A 21,213-nucleotide genomic window follows, 5' to 3' on the forward strand; every position below is an offset into this window, starting at 1 on the left:
ATTCAAAATGGTGAATATTAACTTTTTGATAGGAAAAAATCGTATATATACTTTTTATGAAAAATCATTAGCCTGATATTAATTTTATCAACACCAATCAATAGTTGTTTCATAATCATGTAAGGTTATTTTTACATTGTTGAATTTATGAGCTAATAATAATATAAAAAATTTTGTACAACTGCTTCACGGTTGAAAAAAAAAACAAACTGAAATCATTTTTTTACATAATCTCGTAATAATTTTAAATAAATGAAATAAAATTTTAAAGAATTTATTTATTAAGCTTATTTATAAATTCTGAAAAATTAAAATATACAATTTATTTTCATAATGATATTATTTCGTGTTTATAAACTTTATTTTGTTTTCTGCATGCAGTGAGCGCACTTTAAAGCACTGTATAGTTTAAATATGCATTGAAAAGTTTATCGTTTAAATTTCACTTTAAAAACACTTACATATTACATATCTGATCGACGATGCAATGACTATTTTAGAGATGGAAAGCCAAAGGAAAAGTGGTTTTCCGACTGAAGGTAAAATTTTTAATTTTAATTTTATTTTATTAATAATTAGTCATAAAATTATTTTCTACGTAGTGTTGACTTTTAATTCAGTTCGGTTTTTCTTATTTTTTTGTATTGGTTTTTTGCAGCGGTGAACAGAAGGCAAAGATTCAGATTTGATGAAGCCGTATTGTATTTTCTTAACATGCTACTTGTTACAATTGGAGTGGGTGCAATGATCATTTCGCTTTATACTTATAATGAAAACATCCAAAAAGCATTAGAAAACGTATTAAATCAACCAGAAACGCTGATAAGCACGAATTCTTTCTATTACTATGTTAATCACACTGTCAGTATTGGTGCTGTGCTTGCCACTTGTGGTGTTTTAGGATTTTTTAGCGTTTGCTGTAAAAACGACTGCTCTCTTATCATGCATCTCATATTTATAGTATTAGCGATTATTTATTCGATCACTGCTATCTTTTTCCTCTTATCTGAAAGAGCAAAGATAGAAAGTTCCATTATGATTGTATTTCAAAAGCAAGTATTGCAAAAGTATCATACTGGCAATGCAGAATTGGATAAGCTTTTGGATGCTACGCATATAATGTTTCAATGCTGTGGTGCAGAAGGATGTAAAGATTTTGAAAAACCGCCATCAAGTTGCAATTGCACGGAAAAAAATGAAGTTGTTGGTTGTATGACAGCAGTAGGTGACGTCGTCAGTACTGTTCTCACTTCACTACTTTTTGGTGGCACGGCACTGTTATGTCTTGAAACGTTGATTTGGATGATGGCTTGCTATGTTTACCAAAACGATTGAAAAAAATGCTAATTAATTATCAGAAATACCATTATTGTTATAATTTTATTAACCAGAATTTAAAATTTTCAAGTAAAAAATAAAAATGCTTATACAGTATTCCACTATTTGAGTAATTCTGTTAATGCTAATTAAAGCTGCTTGCTTCCACAAATAAAAAAATTTTCAATTAAAAAAGTAAAATTTTTGTTTTCAGAGTTGATCAAATCAGAAATTCAGAATAGAAAAAATTTCAGAATTCAAAATTATATAGTTGTATCTCAACATTCGCGATATATGCGCTCCGGCGGTACTGCGAATGCTTGCCACTTCTATTCATACGCTCCGCTTATTATATAGCAGAATTGCCTAAAAATTGCATGGAATATCACAGAACGTGTACTGATTTGAATGTTAGATATTTATCTATTTATTTATTTAATTTATTATTTTTATTCATTCGATTGAACACACAGCATTCTGAATCATGGGTGTGCTCCCATGTGCAAGCTTGCCAGAACTATCTGGACTGTCATTTAATCTTTTAAAAAGCATTGCTATCGAAAGTGGTCTTCCTTTTTTTCATTTTTTACAAAATTCGCTCGGACCGATACCACAACAAGCAGAGAGACAGCAACAGTAAATAGAAAAATCAAAGCTCAGTAATAAACAAAAACTACTGCCTAGGAAACTAGCAGTACATCAACAATATGTAGGCATAAGTCACGGTAAGCGTCTATAGCATCATGCATTACGTATTTACTCAAATTTTGCGTTCTTCTCACGGTGTGTTGGACTGTGCTAGCCTGGGAGCGGCTGTTCTAAGCTTACCATCAGTTCAGGAATCATGCGATTGCAGCTGCCTTAAACCGGCTTTTCGATCCACTTCGATCTGTTGGCTGTTGTTATGAACGAATCCACTCATTAATGGTCATCGACACGCTAGATGTAAAGAACTCGAGTTTTTATTTACTCCGCTTCTTTCAATAATATCAATCACCTGATCTCAAATCGAGGACCGACTGTATTTTGTAAAAGAAATCAACTTAAAATATTAAAATGCGCTGTTTTTCATTCACAATAAAGTATATACATAAATTTATAAATTTTTATAACATTAAACACCATAAAATAATAAAACGATCATGTATGACAACAGACAACAAAGAAGGAATGTTAATATCAAAGTTACACATAACAGTATACACTCTGTATGAACGATCTTCCAGATATCGTAATTGTCAGTGGAAACTGTTGACATATTGATGGCGCTTTTCTAAACGATTCATTATGAACAAAAAATTGCAAAATAAAACATATTTAATTATACTCCAATAAACTATTTTGCTTTCTTACCAAAAATTTGAGCCTATCTGACGCCTCTCGTCCCCTGCGTTTCATCATTTCTAACTTGAAATTCATATAATCCTATTTCTAGAATTCCTGAACTGTACGTAAAGCTGCACGTGCTACACTATAGAGGATACATTTAGCTCAATGAAATGGGGCACAGAAATATGCTAAAAATGCATATTATGCTACTTAATTCATTCCCGTTTACCAAAGAACCGAAATGCTTTTCTAACAAAAACAGAAAAACCATCGTCATCACCAATCGAGCATTCTGAGGAATTTTACATTTGCACGTTCATATTGGTAAGGGGGCATTATTTAAAGCAATCATAAAAATATGAAGAAATCTAAATTATTACCCCAAAGCAATTTTGAAATGCACCGAAAAAATGATTTGTTCAGTTGCAGAACTTGCTAGCATAAATGTGGCTAATTATACAACGGATTGAAACTTCTAATAAATTCAAAAACAAATAAAACAAACGGCAGGCAGAATGAATGATAACAATAAAACTGGAAAACAGATAAAGAGATATCAGCCTAACTATTTTGCAAAGTATTATGAACAAAAAATATAAAAAATTATTTATCCAAGCAAGCTTGAAATAAATAGCAAAAGTAGTCTGTCAGATTTAGTAAAAGTACTAATCGTATGTTCGTATGTTGCACTGAAAACCATTAAATTAGTAGTCATCGGTACTTTCAACAAAAATGCTTCCATCATCATCAGTGCCGTTTATTTCTAAACATTTCACTACAGTTTACTTCGCTGAATGATACTAGGAAATATAACTGTGAAAAAGTGCAATTAAATGATGCCAATAAGTTTCTCTCACTTATTGACCACACCCTTGTCCCTATACAACACCGGATTACTTCCCAGTAAGTGATAAAAATGATTCTCGTATTTCACTTTTACTATACTGATCAATTTCATAAGCGCAGCGCTATATTGTGGAACTATTTGGTCACTTAAACTTACACCAAAAAAACAATTCTAGCACTAGTAAAAATTTCAAAAACAAAAAGAAATGAAATGAAATAGCCAGTATTCTCAGGAAACATTCATAACTTGGCAAAAATTCAAAAAGTTCGTGTAAAAACCTGCAAAAGTTGTTCAGTATTCTCTTCTAAAGACGGCAGGATGGTCACCACTGAAGAATTATCTTCAAAAAAATTCTAAAAATAAATAATATTCCATATACATATACAATATATATAATTCAAAATTAAAATATTCAATTAATTTTTATTTAAACGTTACTTCTCATTCTCTTTTTAAATTTCAAAACTTTATATCACAAATTTTCGACAAAAAATATTTAAACTTGGAAAAAAAATTTCCATTCAAATTTAAATCACTTCTTTTAATTACAAGACATTTAAAAAATGCCATGTACAAAAATATTTTTAAAAAAAGCACCCTCCACTTGAAAGTATCTTATTCATTATGTCATTTAATGTGCAATTGAATATTAAGTTTATAATGCAAACCATCGGTACAATTTTTAAATACGTTTGAATAACTTTGAACTGAATAAATAAAAATCAAGTTAATCAAAATAATTCGTCAAGTGCCTCTTCTGTGTAATGTATATACAGTCGGCCCTCAACATTCGTAGATTTGATTATTTGCGTCAAAAAGATAAACCCTATTTTTAGACCCTAGTATGCATGTATGCTGTGGATCTGCAGGTTCTGCGCAAGGTTGTTTCCGCTTATGAGGTTCCACAGCATAACAGTAGTAATAACGACTTAACCAAACTAGGAGGCTAAATAACCGCTACTAATGCTAAGATGACAAAAATAAAAACATTAGGGTGAAGGGAAAGGAGGCGCTGCGAACAGGAGGTAAGTTTACGGCAGCACCGATTCCGTGATTCCAGACTGGTCAACTATTCCAAACATGTCTGGAAGTGCAGAATTTCCACTTTCATGCTAGCATCATACAGCGTGAAAATAACGCAAAATTGGAGTAAATGCGTAATGCATGGAGTAAATACTATAGTCAGAAGTTTTTTAAAAAAGATACACTGGACAGACAGTCCAGCCACTTCTGGCAAGCTTGCATGCAAGAACACGCCGATGATTTTAACTGTTACACACTCAATCAAATGAGTAAAAAATAAATACGGGATACATATTTAGCATGCAAATTAGTAGACGGTCAGTGATATTACTCCTTGCAGCTTTAAAACAACTGCGTAGGATTATATAGCATCGGCGGGGTGTATGAATAGAAGCGGCACGTGAATGTTGAGGGCAGACTGTACTTCATTCCTTGTGCACTTTTGATTATAGAAATAATTAAATAAATATTTCAGCATTTCTTATTTATGTCAACCTAACAGTATCATTAACAAAAATTCATTCGAAATAAAATTGCATACTTCAATATTCAGCGCATCACCGGCTCGAACATGAAACGACGCATGAGAAATGAATGACCCTTTCCAAATGAAATCTGCGCCGCATATGTGGCATACAAATTCACCGTACTTATTGTGAAGCTTCTCATGAGTGCGCAAACTTGAATAGCACTTCAACGGTTTATGGCAAGTATTACAACAGTAACTTTTTCTTTCCATTGTTACCAATTCTGTTAACGTTAGTCTTCATAAATGCTTTGTCATTTCGATATTAATTTCATACCGACAAACAACATTTACAAGAAATTACGCAAGCATTCAAAAACTATGGTCCGTCACGCTTCGTGCACAAAAAACATAAATTCCAAAATCACTAATAACTACCTACTTTTGATTGGAATATTTTAAATTAAAGAACACACAAAACAACTCTCATTACCATTAACAAGATTATGGTTCCGTTTATCAGTCAAGAGTACTGTAGATATTTCATGATTGCAAGTTAAATAATGATTTACATAAAACAGTTATCACTATTATACTTCATTTTACAAAAAGTCAGTTGATTTAAGCGCAATTTGATTTTCAAAATACTTGAAACAATTCATACTTTATAATACCATTTTGAATAATTCAATTTTCGTCTCACTATATCGTTTTGTAAAGTATATGACGTCGATCGAAAAAAAATACATTCAAAATATGAATAAAAATCAGATAAAACAATGTTATATTTCACTAATTCATTAATTAATTAATTAATTTCCTCTAAAATGAAAACATTTAATAGTGGAATTACTACTATTAAAAAAATTTCTAAAATGTCATAGTTTCAGCAATTCCAAATTCTTCTGATATAGATAAAATTAAGTGCATAAGTGACAATTTAAAATGTACAGAAAGTAAGCGAAACAATAAAAATAAGCTGCAGAATGACAATTTCCACTGTAATTGAGCGAACAATTTTCACCTCACACTAACGCATTTGGCAATATTCCATATCCATTTCTCAAAGTGACAGCACTTTCATACCTGAAAGAAATAATTACTAAATTTCGTTCAAATTGTTCAATTTACTCAAATATTCTGTATTCAAAGAAATTAATATTCAATTACACATTGTAAAAATTACCCATCTATAGAAGAAAATGCTTAATATTACTTGTTCACACTTACAAAATTCAATATATTATTACTAGTACGTAAAAATTAAAAACTGAGCCATTTAAACTAAAATATTACATTAAATCAATGAATTACAAAAGCATACTTTTCAGTCGTTTCAAAAAGGCGGTACAAATAGTTGTAATCTGGTTCACTTGCAAAATCAAGCGAGCGACAATACTTCATGTAGTTGGAAAATGCAGAAGGCAAACCCTATAACATATTTTAAACCATGCACAAATTATCAGACCAAACAGTAGAACAATTAATCAGTAACTCTGGAAACAACATTTAAAAAATTGAAAAAAATTAATACAAATCTTCCAACAATACCTGACAAAGATGCTGTGGTTTCATTCTTATTTTCATACTGGCTACCTCCATATTTTGTTCAGCAAATGAAGTCATCTAAATATATAAATAAATTATATATATATAAAGGCATGTAGATATGTGTTCCAAATCAATTCTTCCACTTAAATTATACAAACTTATAATGTTAATGACGTGCAGAAAGAGAAATATCATTTGAGTTACAAGATAATTCTACAAACTAGTAACATTTTATAAATTTAAAATTACACTACTCAACTATTATTACTATTTATTTATTCATCCGAACTTAATACAAAATAATTAGTAATATTAGACACTAAACAAACGTCGACGAATAATACCTGCATATCTTGCCATGGCAGTTTGCCTTTAGCCAGATATGTAAGGATATATCCAACAGTCTGCAAATCATCTCTACGACTTTGCTGAATTCCCAAGTGAGCACTAATGGACATATATCTGAGAGTTCCCATTACGGGTAACTTCTCACGGTATGCAATGTGCGAAAACTTACATTTACTCACTCGGTAACGTACTGCACAACCAAAGTCAATTAATGATACCTAAATTTAAAAAAGTTACAAAATTCCTAACTAACCTAACCGAAAAACAAGCAACTTCATGTGTTGATAAATCACGTTGGCGCAAAAGTATGTTTTCAGGCTTCAAATCGCGGTGGATAAAACCTCTTTCATGTATAAACTGTATCGCTTTAATAATCTTGAAACATCAAAAAAAAATTAGAAGCACATTAAATAATGCAAAAACTCGAACCTGTACTGCATACAAGCAAACATCCGTCAATAGAAGTTCACGGTTTCTTGCTTCTAAAACATCCTCCATGTTTGGACCTAGCAATTCCATTGATAAATAGAAATTTAAATTATCCGTACCAAAATGCCTAAAATTTCACTTTTAAATGAAAATGATTATTTATTGCAAAACTTCACAACTTTATTGCTGGTACAAACGAACTACCAGATAAGAACTTGTAAACTTTTTTCTCAAAGCATAACATGGATGATTTTTCCATTCGCTTCTCAATTTTTATGGCAACTTCCTAAATGTGTTTTTATAATATAAGCGCATTATGATAAAAAAACTCCATACCTCTTTCGTCACTTTGTCCATACCAACATAAACAACACCAAAGGTCCCTTTCCCCATCATATAATTTAATTTAAAACGATTATGAGAGGTACTTTCAAAATTCATACTGAACAAAATCCGGTAAACGTGTTAAAACTTCAAAACATAAAAAACACTAAACTGACTTTAAAATATCTACAGAAGAGAATAATGTAAAGACGAATAATGTTATCAGCATACAGTTTAAAAAATAAACATATTTGCTAAAATTTGAAATAAATAAATTGTTGTAAAATATATTTTTACTTCATTCTAAATTTTAAATAACCACTAGACTTTAAACAATTAGTGCCACCACTGTGAATTTAAAAAGTAAAGTATTAAATATAAGTAAGTACTATTTACCAAAAGCAGTTTACTCAGTAAAACTGTTACTGCTCAAAAATATATCCCAAAATATTTATTATTTAATTCATATTTTTCTTATTAACGAAAAAATAGCTATAAACTGAAGAGATCTATGGAAGTTTACTGTAATTCACATTGGGGTCAAATGAATAATAGCAGATAGATTTACTGAAAGCTTTTTTATGCGATGCACGATATATTTCAGCTATTTTTTAGAAATAAACATCATAAATAGTGATATTTAAGGCAAAATTACTGATAAAGGAGTTCTAATTTTCTTTAATATGATTATTCATGGTGAAGTTTATGTAATGCTACAGTATGGCTAAAACAAAATAGTTAAAAAGTTGATTTGTTCTGTGTAATTCTACATTTCTAGAATTTATAATTAAAAAATTTTATAAATCATTCAAAGTAACTTTTGTGTTTTATATTTTATTTATGAAAATTTTGTATATTTACAATTTATACCTGCATATCATTTCAAATTATAAAGTGATATTTTCAAATTTTGCAATTTTGATTTTGCACTCAGTGCTTGTCTCTGTAATTGATGAGTATTTATTTTTTCGGGCATGAAATAAATTTGTTGATTTATGTATTTCGAAATGAAAATTTTAATAATCATAAGTTGAACGCCAGTTAAATGAAATCGGGGATCACAATTGACAATTTTTTTTTGATAAAACAATTAACAGTGATTAGTCGATTTACATCGCGTTGATTGGACAACTTTGGAACTGAAACAGAAGAAAGTGCGCCGAAAAGAACCGTTAACAGTCGGCCGCAGTTAAAAAAGATTATTCGCCAAATTTGAGACAACACGCATAACTTAAAATGAACAATAAGAAGAGAAAACAAATTTTTTTGGAAAAAATGCAGCAGTTAAAGAAATTTATATCAATCTCTCTGAACGACAAATTGAAATCAGACTCGGCAAGGAGAAAGAGAGAGAGAGAGAGAGAGAGAGAGAGTTGAAATATAGTGAACAAACGATGCTTGCCAATGAACTTTTTGGTCCATTCGTGAATGAATGTTCATTGATATATTTGAATTTGTTGATGAGTTGCATTTTTGGAAAGTTTAATTTTGTTGAACTCAATTGAATTTGAATGGAATTCAAACTCAATTCGATCAACATCGTCCTAAATTGAAAGGGCGATCTTCGACTTCAAATTCTTGAGTTGCAGCGTTTCGACCTTTCTGCTTCTGACTTCCAAATATGAAAACTACCGTAGCTATGATGTAAATTGAGAACGTGATCCAGGCAAGGTACGTTGAAAAGCCGTAACTCATTCCTTTCAAATATTCTTCTGTATAAGTTAATTCATGTTCTTCAGAAATTGCCTTCCAATTGTTCACCGAAAATATCAGCGTTTCTATCACCACTAGAATGCACATTGCTAAAAAAGAAAAAAAAAGGAAAAATTCAATTAGGATGCTTTTTACTAGTGCAATTATTTGTAAACAATATCCAGCTGATAAGCTTCGCAGATTTGATATATCTGAACCCCGATGACGTAAAAACATGAAAATTCTTAAACTTCGAAATAAAATACAACCAGAATCAGGACAAAAAATAAAAGAAATTCTTAAATCTTCAACTGTGATGTTTTGCAAATAATTTAAATTAATATAAATTGCAAACAATTATGAAAAGACAACATCAAAATGAATTATTAATTATTAAAAATGGTCTATTAATACTGATTTGAAGTGAACAACTAATTCATTTTATTGTATTTCGCCTGTAATTAATAAATTTCAATTCGAATCTTTATTGCATTGCGGAACATTATTCAACACTCACCAACCAGTGACATCAATCCAGCGGTAAGTCGTTTGTACATGTAACGATGATGAATAAAACTATATAAGGCAAATCCATTACTGGCAAACATAAGTGCCAAAGAAATTGTCGTGAAAACTGCCATTGTGCGGTGAAAATCTAAAATTAGCTATACATCCAGACGAACGTTGATCATCATCATTATTTGTTGCAGAAAACAATAATTTATTCCAACTTGTTCAACTTTATTAAAAAGTGAAATTATATAATTCATTTTAAAAAACTTTAAAATGAACAATCAAATAAGAATGCAAAAAAAACAATTGTCTAATTATAGAATTTATACTTTGACAAGAAATTAAAATATTTTAAATATCCGAATACATCTCATTGTAAACTGAAGATGAATTTCAAATGCTCTTCTGCAGTTTAGCTGAAACTGTCAAATTTTTAATCATAATCTTTAATAATTATGCAGCATGGTTAATTCAGTAAACGTGATCGAGAATTTAAAATTTAATCACAAAATTGTTTGAAAGGCTAGTTTTGTTGTGACGCATCCAAGTATCCATGCACAGTTGTTGCGTAAGCATCGTTAAGCTAACACAAACCGGTTAAATGAGTTTTCTGAAAAACTCATAATCGCATCAATAAATGATAATCATCTTTTTTACTTGAAATATTTCAACAATAATGTTTATTACATTTAATACTCTGCAAATTTTAAAAATAACATAAACATCGAAACTTTGTAGACGAAAAAAGCATGTTCTTCATTAATAAAGTAACAGACATGATTACGGAACATAATTTTATATTCAGCAGTTCAGTTATAACAACGAGTAAAACATAATGAATATTATCTGATCTGATTAGAATTTACACGAAAATTAAAAATGTTCCAATTTAAACACTCCAAAAATCCAATTCAACATTTAAACTTTTGTAAAATAGATTTCTCTTGAAATTACTCATATTAACTGAATAAATATTAAACATGAGAAAATTTTGTTAATTAGCTAATTTAATAAGAGAGAAAAAACAATTTATATTACAATTTACTTGATTATTTTCGGTAGAAAGATGCATGTAATTTTTCATATATTAAAAAAGCAAATTTAAACGATATTATTGTAATTGAATAAAACTTCGTTTTCAATAAAAACAAAAATTTCACTGAATGAAAAAATGTTAAGCTTACGTTGCAACTCTGAATCGGTAAGTCGAGCAATACCAGGTGGTGGACCGGGAAAATATGGAATCCATAATTCTGAAGAAAAACAAAAAAAACAAACTGTAAAATTTCACCAAAATCAACAATGCTTATTAAATTTAATTTTTCACTCTTCTGTCAAATTAATAATTTATTTCACATTTGCACAACGAAATGCTGCATCCTTTATTAACTGGAACAACTGACCAATGAAGATAAATAATATTGCCCAGAGGAATGAACATATATTTCATCATCGCTTTGCTTCGCTCAGCTTTCTCTGCTTATTTAAACAATAAATTTTAACGCGTCTTCGGAAAATCAAATGAACGTTTTGAAAAAATTTTATCAAATTGAATCATAAAATTAATCACGCACTGACATCGGCTCCATTCTTTTGGCCACGCGCCAGACGTGATTTGAAAATATGGCAAAAATCGAAAGCATTACACATTTCCAATTATATCCATTAAATCAATTAATCAGTTGAAAAGTTATTTCAACTAGTGGTAAATGAATGTTAAAATTTATGATGAAAACAGTAGTAGTGAATAATAACTACTACTTTTTTAATCACTGTTGTCAACATCTTTCATATTTATTCATGCAGCATCAATTCAAGCATGTCGATAACAATTTTGTGCAACACTGAATAATATTTTTCTACTGAATATTTCTACTCCACTGAATATCGAATATTAATCATTAATCAAAACAACGCAAATAACTGACAACAAATATACACAATCATCTTGTATACAGTATTCGGATGCAATTTGTTAAATGCTGGTCATTTTCAATCTATTGACGTTTCAAACCTCCGGTCAAAAGCCATTTAATCAACTTGCCAAATTATTTAATGGCTCACTCAACGCTGAACAAAATGGACGGCTTGACGTAGTTTATAAATGGTGACTAATCAATTTTCCTAACAACTATACTTTTGCCTTTGTAAGCTAGTCGAACTGAAACACGCCTTCTATAAGTAAACAACTTCATCGAAAAGCGAAATTTATACCGGATATATATAAATAGTAAATGCAAAAATTAAAAAAACAATTTCACTATATCACTCACTATAAAAGTCGACAATAGTGCTGATGCTTGATGAATTAATTATTATCTAATGCAGTTGAATAATTTTGATTTAAAAAACAAAGAATGAAAATTGTCAGTGCTATGTGAATTAATTAATTAATTAATTAATCAACACTGCTGACACTTGTTAGTAGGAGGAAAAAATTTTTTTACACTTTGGCGCAATAAGGCAATTAAATAGTTATTTGTCTCTTCGGCCTGCCAACAAATATTTCTCATTATCGACCATTTGCATCAACGAGATGTCATTCAAAGGCATCCCCTCGAAATTTAATTATCCTATCTATAATCACTGGCAAGCCGAAAATTGACAACAAAAAGATGAAAACGGTGTGCTTTTCCCCCTCTACTATTCTTTTAATTGTGCAACAAAAATGTGCATTGAAAAGTATCAGTGGAAAAAAATTTTTGCAGATTTTCCAGTGAAATTGTTCCGATAAAATAAAACGTTTATTTTTATTGAATAGGGAAGAATTTCAAGCTTTTAGTATTTTTATTTATTGAGTTGTTGACATCTGTTCACAGTTGAGAAGCAAACAGCAGCTAAAAAGCTAAAATTCATACAATGCAAAAGCACTACTACATCTGCTAGCCTAAACTAACTGAAAACAACTGAAGCAGCAAGAATGTGCAAAACTGGCAGCAAATTATACGCACCTGGTATGCATCGTGAAGTTAAATTATTGATCATCAATTTTTATTTCAGACTCGAATCTTCAACCTCAGCTGAGCATTCGGTAAAGTGATTTTTGCAGCAGTATAATAACGACTGATTGTATAATAATAGTTTACTAGATAAATTCTATTTCTTCTTTTTTCAACTAGTGAATTTACTTTTTTAATATTCGCTGAAACTATTTCAATTCAAATTCATAAAATTTATTAAATTCTCACTTTGTTACACAAATTGAAATGATGATAAATTATGAACAAATAATGCAAATAAATCTTGGTGCTGTTATACTTTTAAAATGTTACACTGCTGAATACTTTTAAAGTTGCACTGCTTTAGCTCTGTAATGTCAAATTATCATAAAAAACCAAGAAAAGCGAACTTAATAATTGTAGAAACAAAATCACAATACCTTAATACAACAAAGGGATTACAGCAAAATTTTCAACAATATGCTTACTTTTCAGATTTAAAGTAATAAACTCATTGTACTTCAAAAATCACATTAAATTCTACTTTTTTTCTGAATGAAGCCTCTTTTACAAATGAATTTTCAAAAAATAACTTTAAAAATCAGCAAACATGTTGAAAATTTAGATTTAGATTAATTTAAATGAGGCCAAAATCGAATAAGCATGCCTGTTTCAAAAGTTGCTTTTAAAATTTAAACAAGCGACCAGAAGAAAGAAGCAGGCGCTTCAAATTTAATATTCCACACAGCTTGTTCTCCACCAAGGGAACAAGCGGCTAAGAGAAAGTTGAAACCAGTTTCAAAGCAATTTCTAGCATAAAATTGCAACCGCCTTCAAATTACTCAAAAGTGAACAAACAGTCTTGCCAATTTTACAATTTTATGCAAGCTTTTGAAAAAAAAGCAAAATGTGCAATTCGAGCACACCAGATCCGCCTAGTAGCAAACAGCACGTCAGCAAATTCTTTGCTTTTTATTAAATGAAATATTTCTCTTCTCTTTTATTACTTTTTTATCAACATTTCTGAAAGTGCTTGGTTTTTTACGATTCTTTACATACAAATGGCTTCTTCTGCAGACAATTAAATTGAAATGAAAATATATGCGCATAATTCAAAGTTGAACTGAAGCATGCAAACAGTGGAACAGAGTGTTGGTTATGAAAAATGTGCACAGCTTACTTGTTTGATGAGTAGCGTTGGCCACAATTTTCCACTCGCCCCAAACTCCCATGTGCAGCTGAATGGTTGAATTGTTTTCTTGCAAAATTTCAACCACTGCCCAGCTCGTGGTCATCGCACATATGGCAAGCAGGACCACTCCAATACAAGTCATGCATGTGGAAATGGCCATCATTCGTCGATGCCACAATACGCGCTTGTACGAGTCTTTGTTTAGCACCGACAGGCCTTCCATGCTGCAAAATAGATTCACCAGGTGGGGATACATTTTTCCACTCACGAATTTTTCCACTTCACAGGAAACAGTTCAGAAGCAAACCCGGTTGTGAAATACAACAATGATAAAATTTTAAAAAATCTCAATTAAACCCACTCCAACAGTTCAAATGGAGAATAGTTGAAAATTTTTGAGACCCCAAAGAGAAAACAAATTACACAATTAAAATAATTAATATGAAAACAAAATTAAAAAAAAGGATGGCCGGCTGCGGACCGGCAGTAGCCGGACCGCTGCCACACAGCTTAAGCTGAACTCAAATCGCTCTGTCTGAAGCGGCTTTACTACCACAGTGCAAACTCTTCGCCAAACTCTTCAACTTTTGTCTTCGTTTGATTGGCCGAGTCTGCCTGCTATGCCCCGCCTACTTTTTTTCAAACAGCCATCAATACTGCTGCCATCTGGCAACAAGCATAATTCCAAACGGCATTTTTATCACGCACAATTGAGTTGTTGAACTTTTTCACATTTTCCCAATGACAATGGTATTCAAACTGGTCAACCATGTTCACCTGAAATGAACAACATGCAAAACGTGTGGCACATTTCCATCGTCACGTCACAGCGCGATTGTCTTCTTTTTTCTTTTTATAAAATAATATTATATCGACAAATACATACCTCAAATTATTGAAAAAAGGTAAATCTGAACATTAAAAGAATATATATATATATAAAGTGCTATTTTATGTATGCATATGCATGAAAGATTATTGAAAAGAGAGAGATTTTCAGGTAGATTAAATGAACCGAATATCAGTTGTACGATATTTTTGTCCCAATGACAAAGAATTGATGAATGAACGAGAAAAAGTGTTCAAATGGATCTTTGCAAAGCGGCATTTACTAATCAACTAACAACTATTCAGACGGTTCCACCAAGCACGTTCAACGCTCCCACACTTGAAAAGTGCTTGCTGCAACTGCTAAACACCCCACTGGTGAGCACAATTTTTACTCGGGCTATCAAGTTGGGAATGTGAAGCACAGCTGTTGCTTAAAATCGAACACCTGTGATTCATGATATTGTTGGTCAAAAGAGCTGCCACACGTCCGGCCACCTAGGCTTCCTCTGGCGAAGATCATCATTCTGGTAATGTTGATTTCTAAAACACAAAGCTCAACAGGCGTCAATTATTGGGAGAAAAAAATTAAAATTAATGAAACTATAATATATTTTCCTTTATAATATTCAAAAAATTAACATAAATCTTTGTTTCAATTATTTTATTAAAACATATTTGGCAAACAGTCAGAATTTCTTAAATAATAATTATATCCTAGTAACAATTGTGTGAAATGTAATATGCAAAATTTTAAAATTTTTAAATAAAATTTTCAAAATTAATTCACTATGATAAACAGATTATGCAAAAATAAAAAAACAAAATTTATTCTATGCTTGATTGCTTGCAGTGATTTGAAAAAAAATTCCAAGCGTTCAAAATTTGTAAAAATATTCACTCGATAATTTTTACAATTTAAGTGTTCATGAGCAATTTGGCTTTTTAATTTTCATTTTTAAAAGCATCTGAAAAACTCATCAAAAAAAAAGAAGCATAAGTTTATTCGAAAAATGTGCTTTGTTGCAATTGAGAAAGTAAAATTGTAGCTGAACAATTGCACTTGAAAAGATATGCATATTAATAATATCATTTTTATCATTATTAAACAAAAAAATATTCGAAAAATATAATTTGGTAAAATTGCTTGAATTTTATCAATCTAAAAGAAATGCAATCACTTGTTGAAAAAACAATCTTCGATGATAAAATCAGCATTGCTAAATTGACATTTTTTAAGTGTTGTTGTTGTATATTGAATGCAGATCTCAGGCAGAGCCTTTCATCAGTTATTAAGCAACTTGTATTTTTTTTTGAAACTTAAACATACTTTTCAGAGAATATATTCGCAAACAGCCTTCCTCAATTATTGCTGATTAAGAATTTCAGCATATAGCTGACTTCATTTTCTGAAGCTGCATCCGATAAACAATTTAGAGCATCAGCTGATTAATTGAAGCCAGGTTTAATGAGTATCTCTTTCATCAAAATTGAACCCAGGAATGCAATTAAGATTTCAAATTTAACAACTGCAACGAAATAATTTGTCATTTAAATTAAACATATCGAAATAACATGAAATGCCGACATTAAATAAATTCTGCTGACTATTCCGATGGTTTGACCGGATAATAAATAAGAAAGTTGAATTGTGCATAGCCAGATGCGTACTGTAAAGCAAATCAAATGAACAAATTGACTTGAATGAAAAAAGCAAAAAAAGAGAAGTCAAATGTTCGTTTAAATATTTTTTAGATGTTTTATGCTATGCTATTTCAATGGTGCATTGGGCGTTAAAAATGATTTTAAGCAATAGTGATTTTCAATTTTTTGCCATATTTGTTATCTTCCAATATACATAATCATGCAGGTTGTAAGATTCTATACTAAATTCATGATAGCAATAAGAACATGCAAATTTTTATCATATAACAGATTAATGAAACCTGAAATTCATTACTTTAATAAAAATGTAAATTATTTAAAAGCAGTTGTAACATTTTAAAAATATTTTTCTAATTCAAAAAAGTCAATGACTGAATTATGAAATGGAATTGATTTTTATGCGTCTAACATGAACATAAAATTGTGTGAACTCGTGTAGAATTAAAAAACAAAAGCAAGCAATCAGTGTAACAGTTTCAATAATCTTTTCTCACCTTGTAAAAAAATAAAAAATAGCACAATAAATTATATGGCATAGTTTTTAGAACTTTTTAAGCTTAATTTTCAAATTAAGTGAATCATCATTACCATAAAATTTGTTTATTGCTTATTTTGAATATAATTTTTAAGGCGATCAAGGTTCATTTCTAAACGGTTTGTCGAATTGCTGAGTTATATCTACAATATATACAAGGTAAAATAACTTTTGAAAATCCACATGTATTTTTCAATTAAATTATAATTATGATTTTTTGTGATTTCTTATTTAAATGATCGAGGTATAATAGATATTTTAAAGTACAAATTCAGTTTAAAAATAGTGCATAAATACATGTTTAGTAATAAAAATGAACAAAGCTTTTATATTTATAGATAAAAATTAATGGTGATAAATAAAAATTAATCCTTTGAGCGTAAAGTATATTTATATCGTCATCAAAATATTTTTCATAATTTTATAAACTATATAAATAAAATGTAATAATAAATAAATTTTATAAAACAAATATATAATGATAATTAATTAACTAATTGATTGACTGATTATCAGAAATTTATTTTTGTTTTAAATTATTTTCTAAAACATGCATTGTTAAAATATAATGATTATGTGATGCATTATTTAATGATTATCTGCAGATAATTAAAATTATATAGCATGTTCAATAATTTAAACTTTATATATGACTGTAATTTTATTAATTGTCAAGTATTGTAATTGTATGCAATTTATGTAATCACAATATCAGATATATATATATATAACGATATAAGTAATAAGTAGTTATTTTAGAATACTAAAAAAAGTGGCGCTAAGCTACTTTTAATTCATTGGCTTGCATTAATCTCACTTGTACATATTTATTTATAGTTAGTTATTTTTTGCATTCAAAAATACTTTAATTTGTAAAGAATGAATTCATATTCAGTCGCAATAAGACTTGTAAAAATTGTCACAGGAATCAATGCATTTTTATTTTGCTATAAATTTGCTTTAAATGTACGTTTTAAAAATATGCTAAATATTAAACTAAAAATGTGCATTAGCATACTATATTCAAGGCCATTAATTTTAAAAAAAGAACATTATCATATATGCATTTAGAAGTATGCAAATATTCGATTCTTTAATAGCATCTATATTAAAATGAATATTTATTTTCTCATTTTTAATACATCCTTTGTTTTTGCAGAATAAAAAAATATCTATGACAGTAAAAGAAATTACGTATATTTTATCAAGAAAATGCAATTAAAACAAAGCTCAAATTATACCAATAAGCTGTTGTATGTTGATGTAGTTATCACTGAATCGAATATGGAAGAAATGAATATGGAAATTTCTTCTTGTTGGTCATATTATTAATAATGATAACAATGATAATCTGAATTACAAAAATTCTTTTGAATAAAAGTTCCCATCATAATCTGGACAAATGCCTCTTAATCAGAGGATATTTGCAATCTGTGTCTATAAACAGATTCTGCTATTTTCCTTGGAAACACGGCCCTAAATCGATTTGTGCTGAATTTGTTCAAGCAACCCAATTGGTCTGCAGTCGGTTGATCATCAATTCTTCACTGCGGCAACATCCGGCCGCAACAACATCTTTAATACGTTTAAACACTTGACATCTGCAACTCTAATCGTTCATACACTGAGTCATTTAATTAATGCTTTCCCATTTGATAAATAAACAAAAATGAAGTTCTTTTAAGAAGTTCATTTAAGAAAAGTTTGTTTTGTACAAATGAAAAGCGCAATTAATTAATGGGAGCAACTGATCATTTATTCAAAAGGCGGATGTAGAAAGATGAAAAAAGAATTCTGCCTTTTTATTCAATAAAGTATAAATATTTATTATATTTGAAAAATTACTGTTCAATAATAAATAAATAAATAATCCAGTTGCCTCCACTTTTACATGAAACATTTGCATTATCCCTGAAATGCTCAATGTATGACAGGTAAGATTTCATTAATTTGTATTCTTGCAACAATTAATCATCAGAAATCCGTACGATGATGATGATAAATAAATTGCATACTAAATCATATAAAAATTATTTTATTACATTTCTCATTGTTATGCATGGTCAATATGCTTTTGATGCATTTTAGCAACTAAAATGGCGATGCTCAAATAATTTCCCATTCAATTTTGATATGCATACTACAAATATTAAATTATTATTTTTTTAATGCACATAGACATATACAGACAATTAATCTTTATTTAATACTTAATTTCATTAATTGTAGTGTAAAAACGGTCACTCATTCAAAGCTATGCAGGTTTTTGCAAATAACATTATTTAAAAGTGATCATTTTCTCAGATAAACAGTAAAACTGAATATCACTGGCAAATTTGATACTTAATTAATATTTAAAATTTATTTGCAAATTTTCAACTTTCAGTAGAAAAAGTAATCATAAAGAAAAAAGAGCAATAAAGTAAACTAAAAAGAAGTACTAATTATGAATTGAATATTTTCATTGTTTAAAAACGAATTGTAAAGTTAAATTTAAATTTAACGAACAATGATAATGATGAACAATTATATGCTGTGGAATAGTAAATTTAGCAAAATGAGAAACTTGTGAATTCTGAAACGCATTTCAAGATAAATCGTATGCACAAGCATGATTTCATTTAGTAATTACTATTCAGATATTTCATCAGTGCAACTAAGCAAGAAACATTCAATCATGCAAGCTAATATTTATGTATCAATACAAAGAAGAAGATGATGACTCAATAAATATTGAAAATAAAACTTATTTCGATTGCTATTATGAATGATAAATTGTGAATCAGTTGCATTTTAGTCTAAGCAACGCTGATGCTACAACATTGCAGGCTTAATTAACAGCAATGTTCCACAAACAATTCTTGTCTGTAAGAGATCAGAGATGGATAATAATTATTGTAAACAAAGAAGGAATGAATACTCATTAATGAAAAATGAATATTCTCGTGATGAAGCATCATTTTATATTTCACACACCCACACACACACACACACACACACACACACACACACACACACACACACACATATATATCATTGTCACACGGTTAGTTCAAATGCTATTTTCTTATACTTTTTTAATTAAAATAAACATAAAAGCAACTAAATTGATGGTTATTTTTATCAATATTAATAAAAAGTAATAATCAATCTTTTATGAAAAAAGTTTGCCCCGAATTACAATAACAAACCATACTTCAAACATAAATCATGAAAATATATTTTATAAAACGCAATTTCAATCTACAAATCATGTAACAAGATTGAGAATAAATAGTTTGCAAATGATTAAACGATAATCTATATTATTATTTGTAGTATTCATATCGTTTAATCTTACTTTTTAAATAATATTAAAAATTAAATTTCACATTTAACTCAATAAACGCTAAATTTACTTTGTCATACTGTCATGCAGTGCAGCACAATTTCATTTTCAACATAAAGTAATATTTTCCAAGAAAAAAAGAAATTTCACTTTCGAAGTTGACTTACTACAGTTTCCATAACGTGCTATGATTATTTTCTTCTTAATCTTTTATTTATTGAATTTTATCATATTTATGATTTGAATTTTGCTTTTTAAATAGTTTGGAAATCAAGGAAACTTAAGATTTTGCATAAATAATGTTCGCTTATGAAAATAAGAAAACATTCTAAAGATTATAATCAAATGAATTTACACAAATCATTACGCATCATCAACAGAACAAGACAAATATACTGCATTTTTTATATTGATCAAAAAAAATCTTTTATTAAAAAATGGTCTATTCCATATTCGTCAAATTTATTTATTTGCTTCATTTGTATAATAAGATAGGGAAAATTTTCTTCTAAAAAATTATATTGCTTAATAATTTAACTTAAAGTAAATAAAATGTGCACAATTCCAGAATTGCTTCTTCTCAAAGTAAAAATAGATAAATTTGGCATAACAGTATAATAAAACTTGACGTTTATTTTCTGGGTTGTCATTCAAAAATTTAAAATTCTTGAAACATTCTTCGAAGAAATCAACATTAACGTCAGTATGTTACAAACATTTATGCACATGCGTTACTTGTCTTGTACAGATGACGCCGTGGGTTGATAAATGAACATGCGATAAAGTACTACAAATTTAAACATTAAAGGAAATACGCCCGACGTGGGGCTCGAACCCACGACCCTGGGATTAAGAGTCCCATGCTCTACCGACTGAGCTAGCCGGGC

At 29.4% G+C, this 21,213-nt stretch overlaps 6 protein-coding genes and 1 non-coding gene across 7 annotated transcripts; 2 read left to right on the plus strand and 5 right to left on the minus strand.

Annotated features, from left to right (window-relative positions):
• The first annotated feature begins 502 nt into the window (after positions 1-502).
• Tsp_02284 (tetraspanin family protein) lies at positions 503-1,687 on the plus strand. The gene is made up of 4 exons (XM_003378034.1): positions 503-539; positions 659-892; positions 962-1,317; positions 1,589-1,687. The coding sequence occupies exons 1-4, from the start codon at positions 503-505 to the stop codon at positions 1,685-1,687; spliced, it is 726 nt and encodes a 241-aa protein (XP_003378082.1).
• Positions 1,688-3,499: 1,812 nt separating this feature from the next.
• Positions 3,500-4,575, minus strand: Tsp_02283 (hypothetical protein). The gene is made up of 5 exons (XM_003378035.1): positions 4,529-4,575; positions 4,319-4,439; positions 4,162-4,200; positions 3,772-3,846; positions 3,500-3,664 (listed from the first exon to the last, which is right to left on the minus strand). The coding sequence occupies exons 1-5, from the start codon at positions 4,573-4,575 to the stop codon at positions 3,500-3,502; spliced, it is 447 nt and encodes a 148-aa protein (XP_003378083.1).
• A 302-nt stretch (positions 4,576-4,877) lies between these two features.
• On the minus strand, positions 4,878-7,706 carry Tsp_02282 (casein kinase I isoform alpha). The gene is made up of 10 exons (XM_003378036.1): positions 7,647-7,706; positions 7,490-7,596; positions 7,311-7,437; positions 7,140-7,256; positions 6,878-7,099; positions 6,534-6,608; positions 6,307-6,413; positions 6,018-6,068; positions 5,058-5,280; positions 4,878-4,955 (listed from the first exon to the last, which is right to left on the minus strand). The coding sequence occupies exons 1-10, from the start codon at positions 7,704-7,706 to the stop codon at positions 4,878-4,880; spliced, it is 1,167 nt and encodes a 388-aa protein (XP_003378084.1).
• A 1,461-nt stretch (positions 7,707-9,167) lies between these two features.
• Tsp_02281 (conserved hypothetical protein) lies at positions 9,168-11,489 on the minus strand. The gene is made up of 4 exons (XM_003378037.1): positions 11,414-11,489; positions 11,024-11,092; positions 9,844-9,981; positions 9,168-9,436 (listed from the first exon to the last, which is right to left on the minus strand). The coding sequence occupies exons 1-4, from the start codon at positions 11,487-11,489 to the stop codon at positions 9,168-9,170; spliced, it is 552 nt and encodes a 183-aa protein (XP_003378085.1).
• Positions 11,490-12,630: 1,141 nt separating this feature from the next.
• Tsp_02280 (conserved hypothetical protein) lies at positions 12,631-14,226 on the minus strand. The gene is made up of 3 exons (XM_003378038.1): positions 13,959-14,226; positions 12,855-12,924; positions 12,631-12,676 (listed from the first exon to the last, which is right to left on the minus strand). The coding sequence occupies exons 1-3, from the start codon at positions 14,224-14,226 to the stop codon at positions 12,631-12,633; spliced, it is 384 nt and encodes a 127-aa protein (XP_003378086.1).
• Positions 14,227-16,576: 2,350 nt separating this feature from the next.
• Tsp_02279 (hypothetical protein) lies at positions 16,577-19,686 on the plus strand. The gene is made up of 7 exons (XM_003378039.1): positions 16,577-16,590; positions 17,094-17,117; positions 18,380-18,582; positions 18,684-18,700; positions 18,874-18,932; positions 19,228-19,260; positions 19,638-19,686. Exons 1-7 carry the CDS (start codon positions 16,577-16,579, stop codon positions 19,684-19,686), a joined length of 399 nt encoding a protein of 132 aa, XP_003378087.1.
• A 1,454-nt stretch (positions 19,687-21,140) lies between these two features.
• Positions 21,141-21,213, minus strand: Tsp_02278. Its single transcript has one exon. It is a non-coding gene; the product is annotated as a tRNA-Lys (tRNA).

Source organism: Trichinella spiralis, assembly GCF_000181795.1.
Source record: "Trichinella spiralis strain ISS 195 chromosome Unknown Scfld4, whole genome shotgun sequence".
Lineage (NCBI taxonomy): Eukaryota > Metazoa > Nematoda > Enoplea > Trichinellida > Trichinellidae > Trichinella > Trichinella spiralis.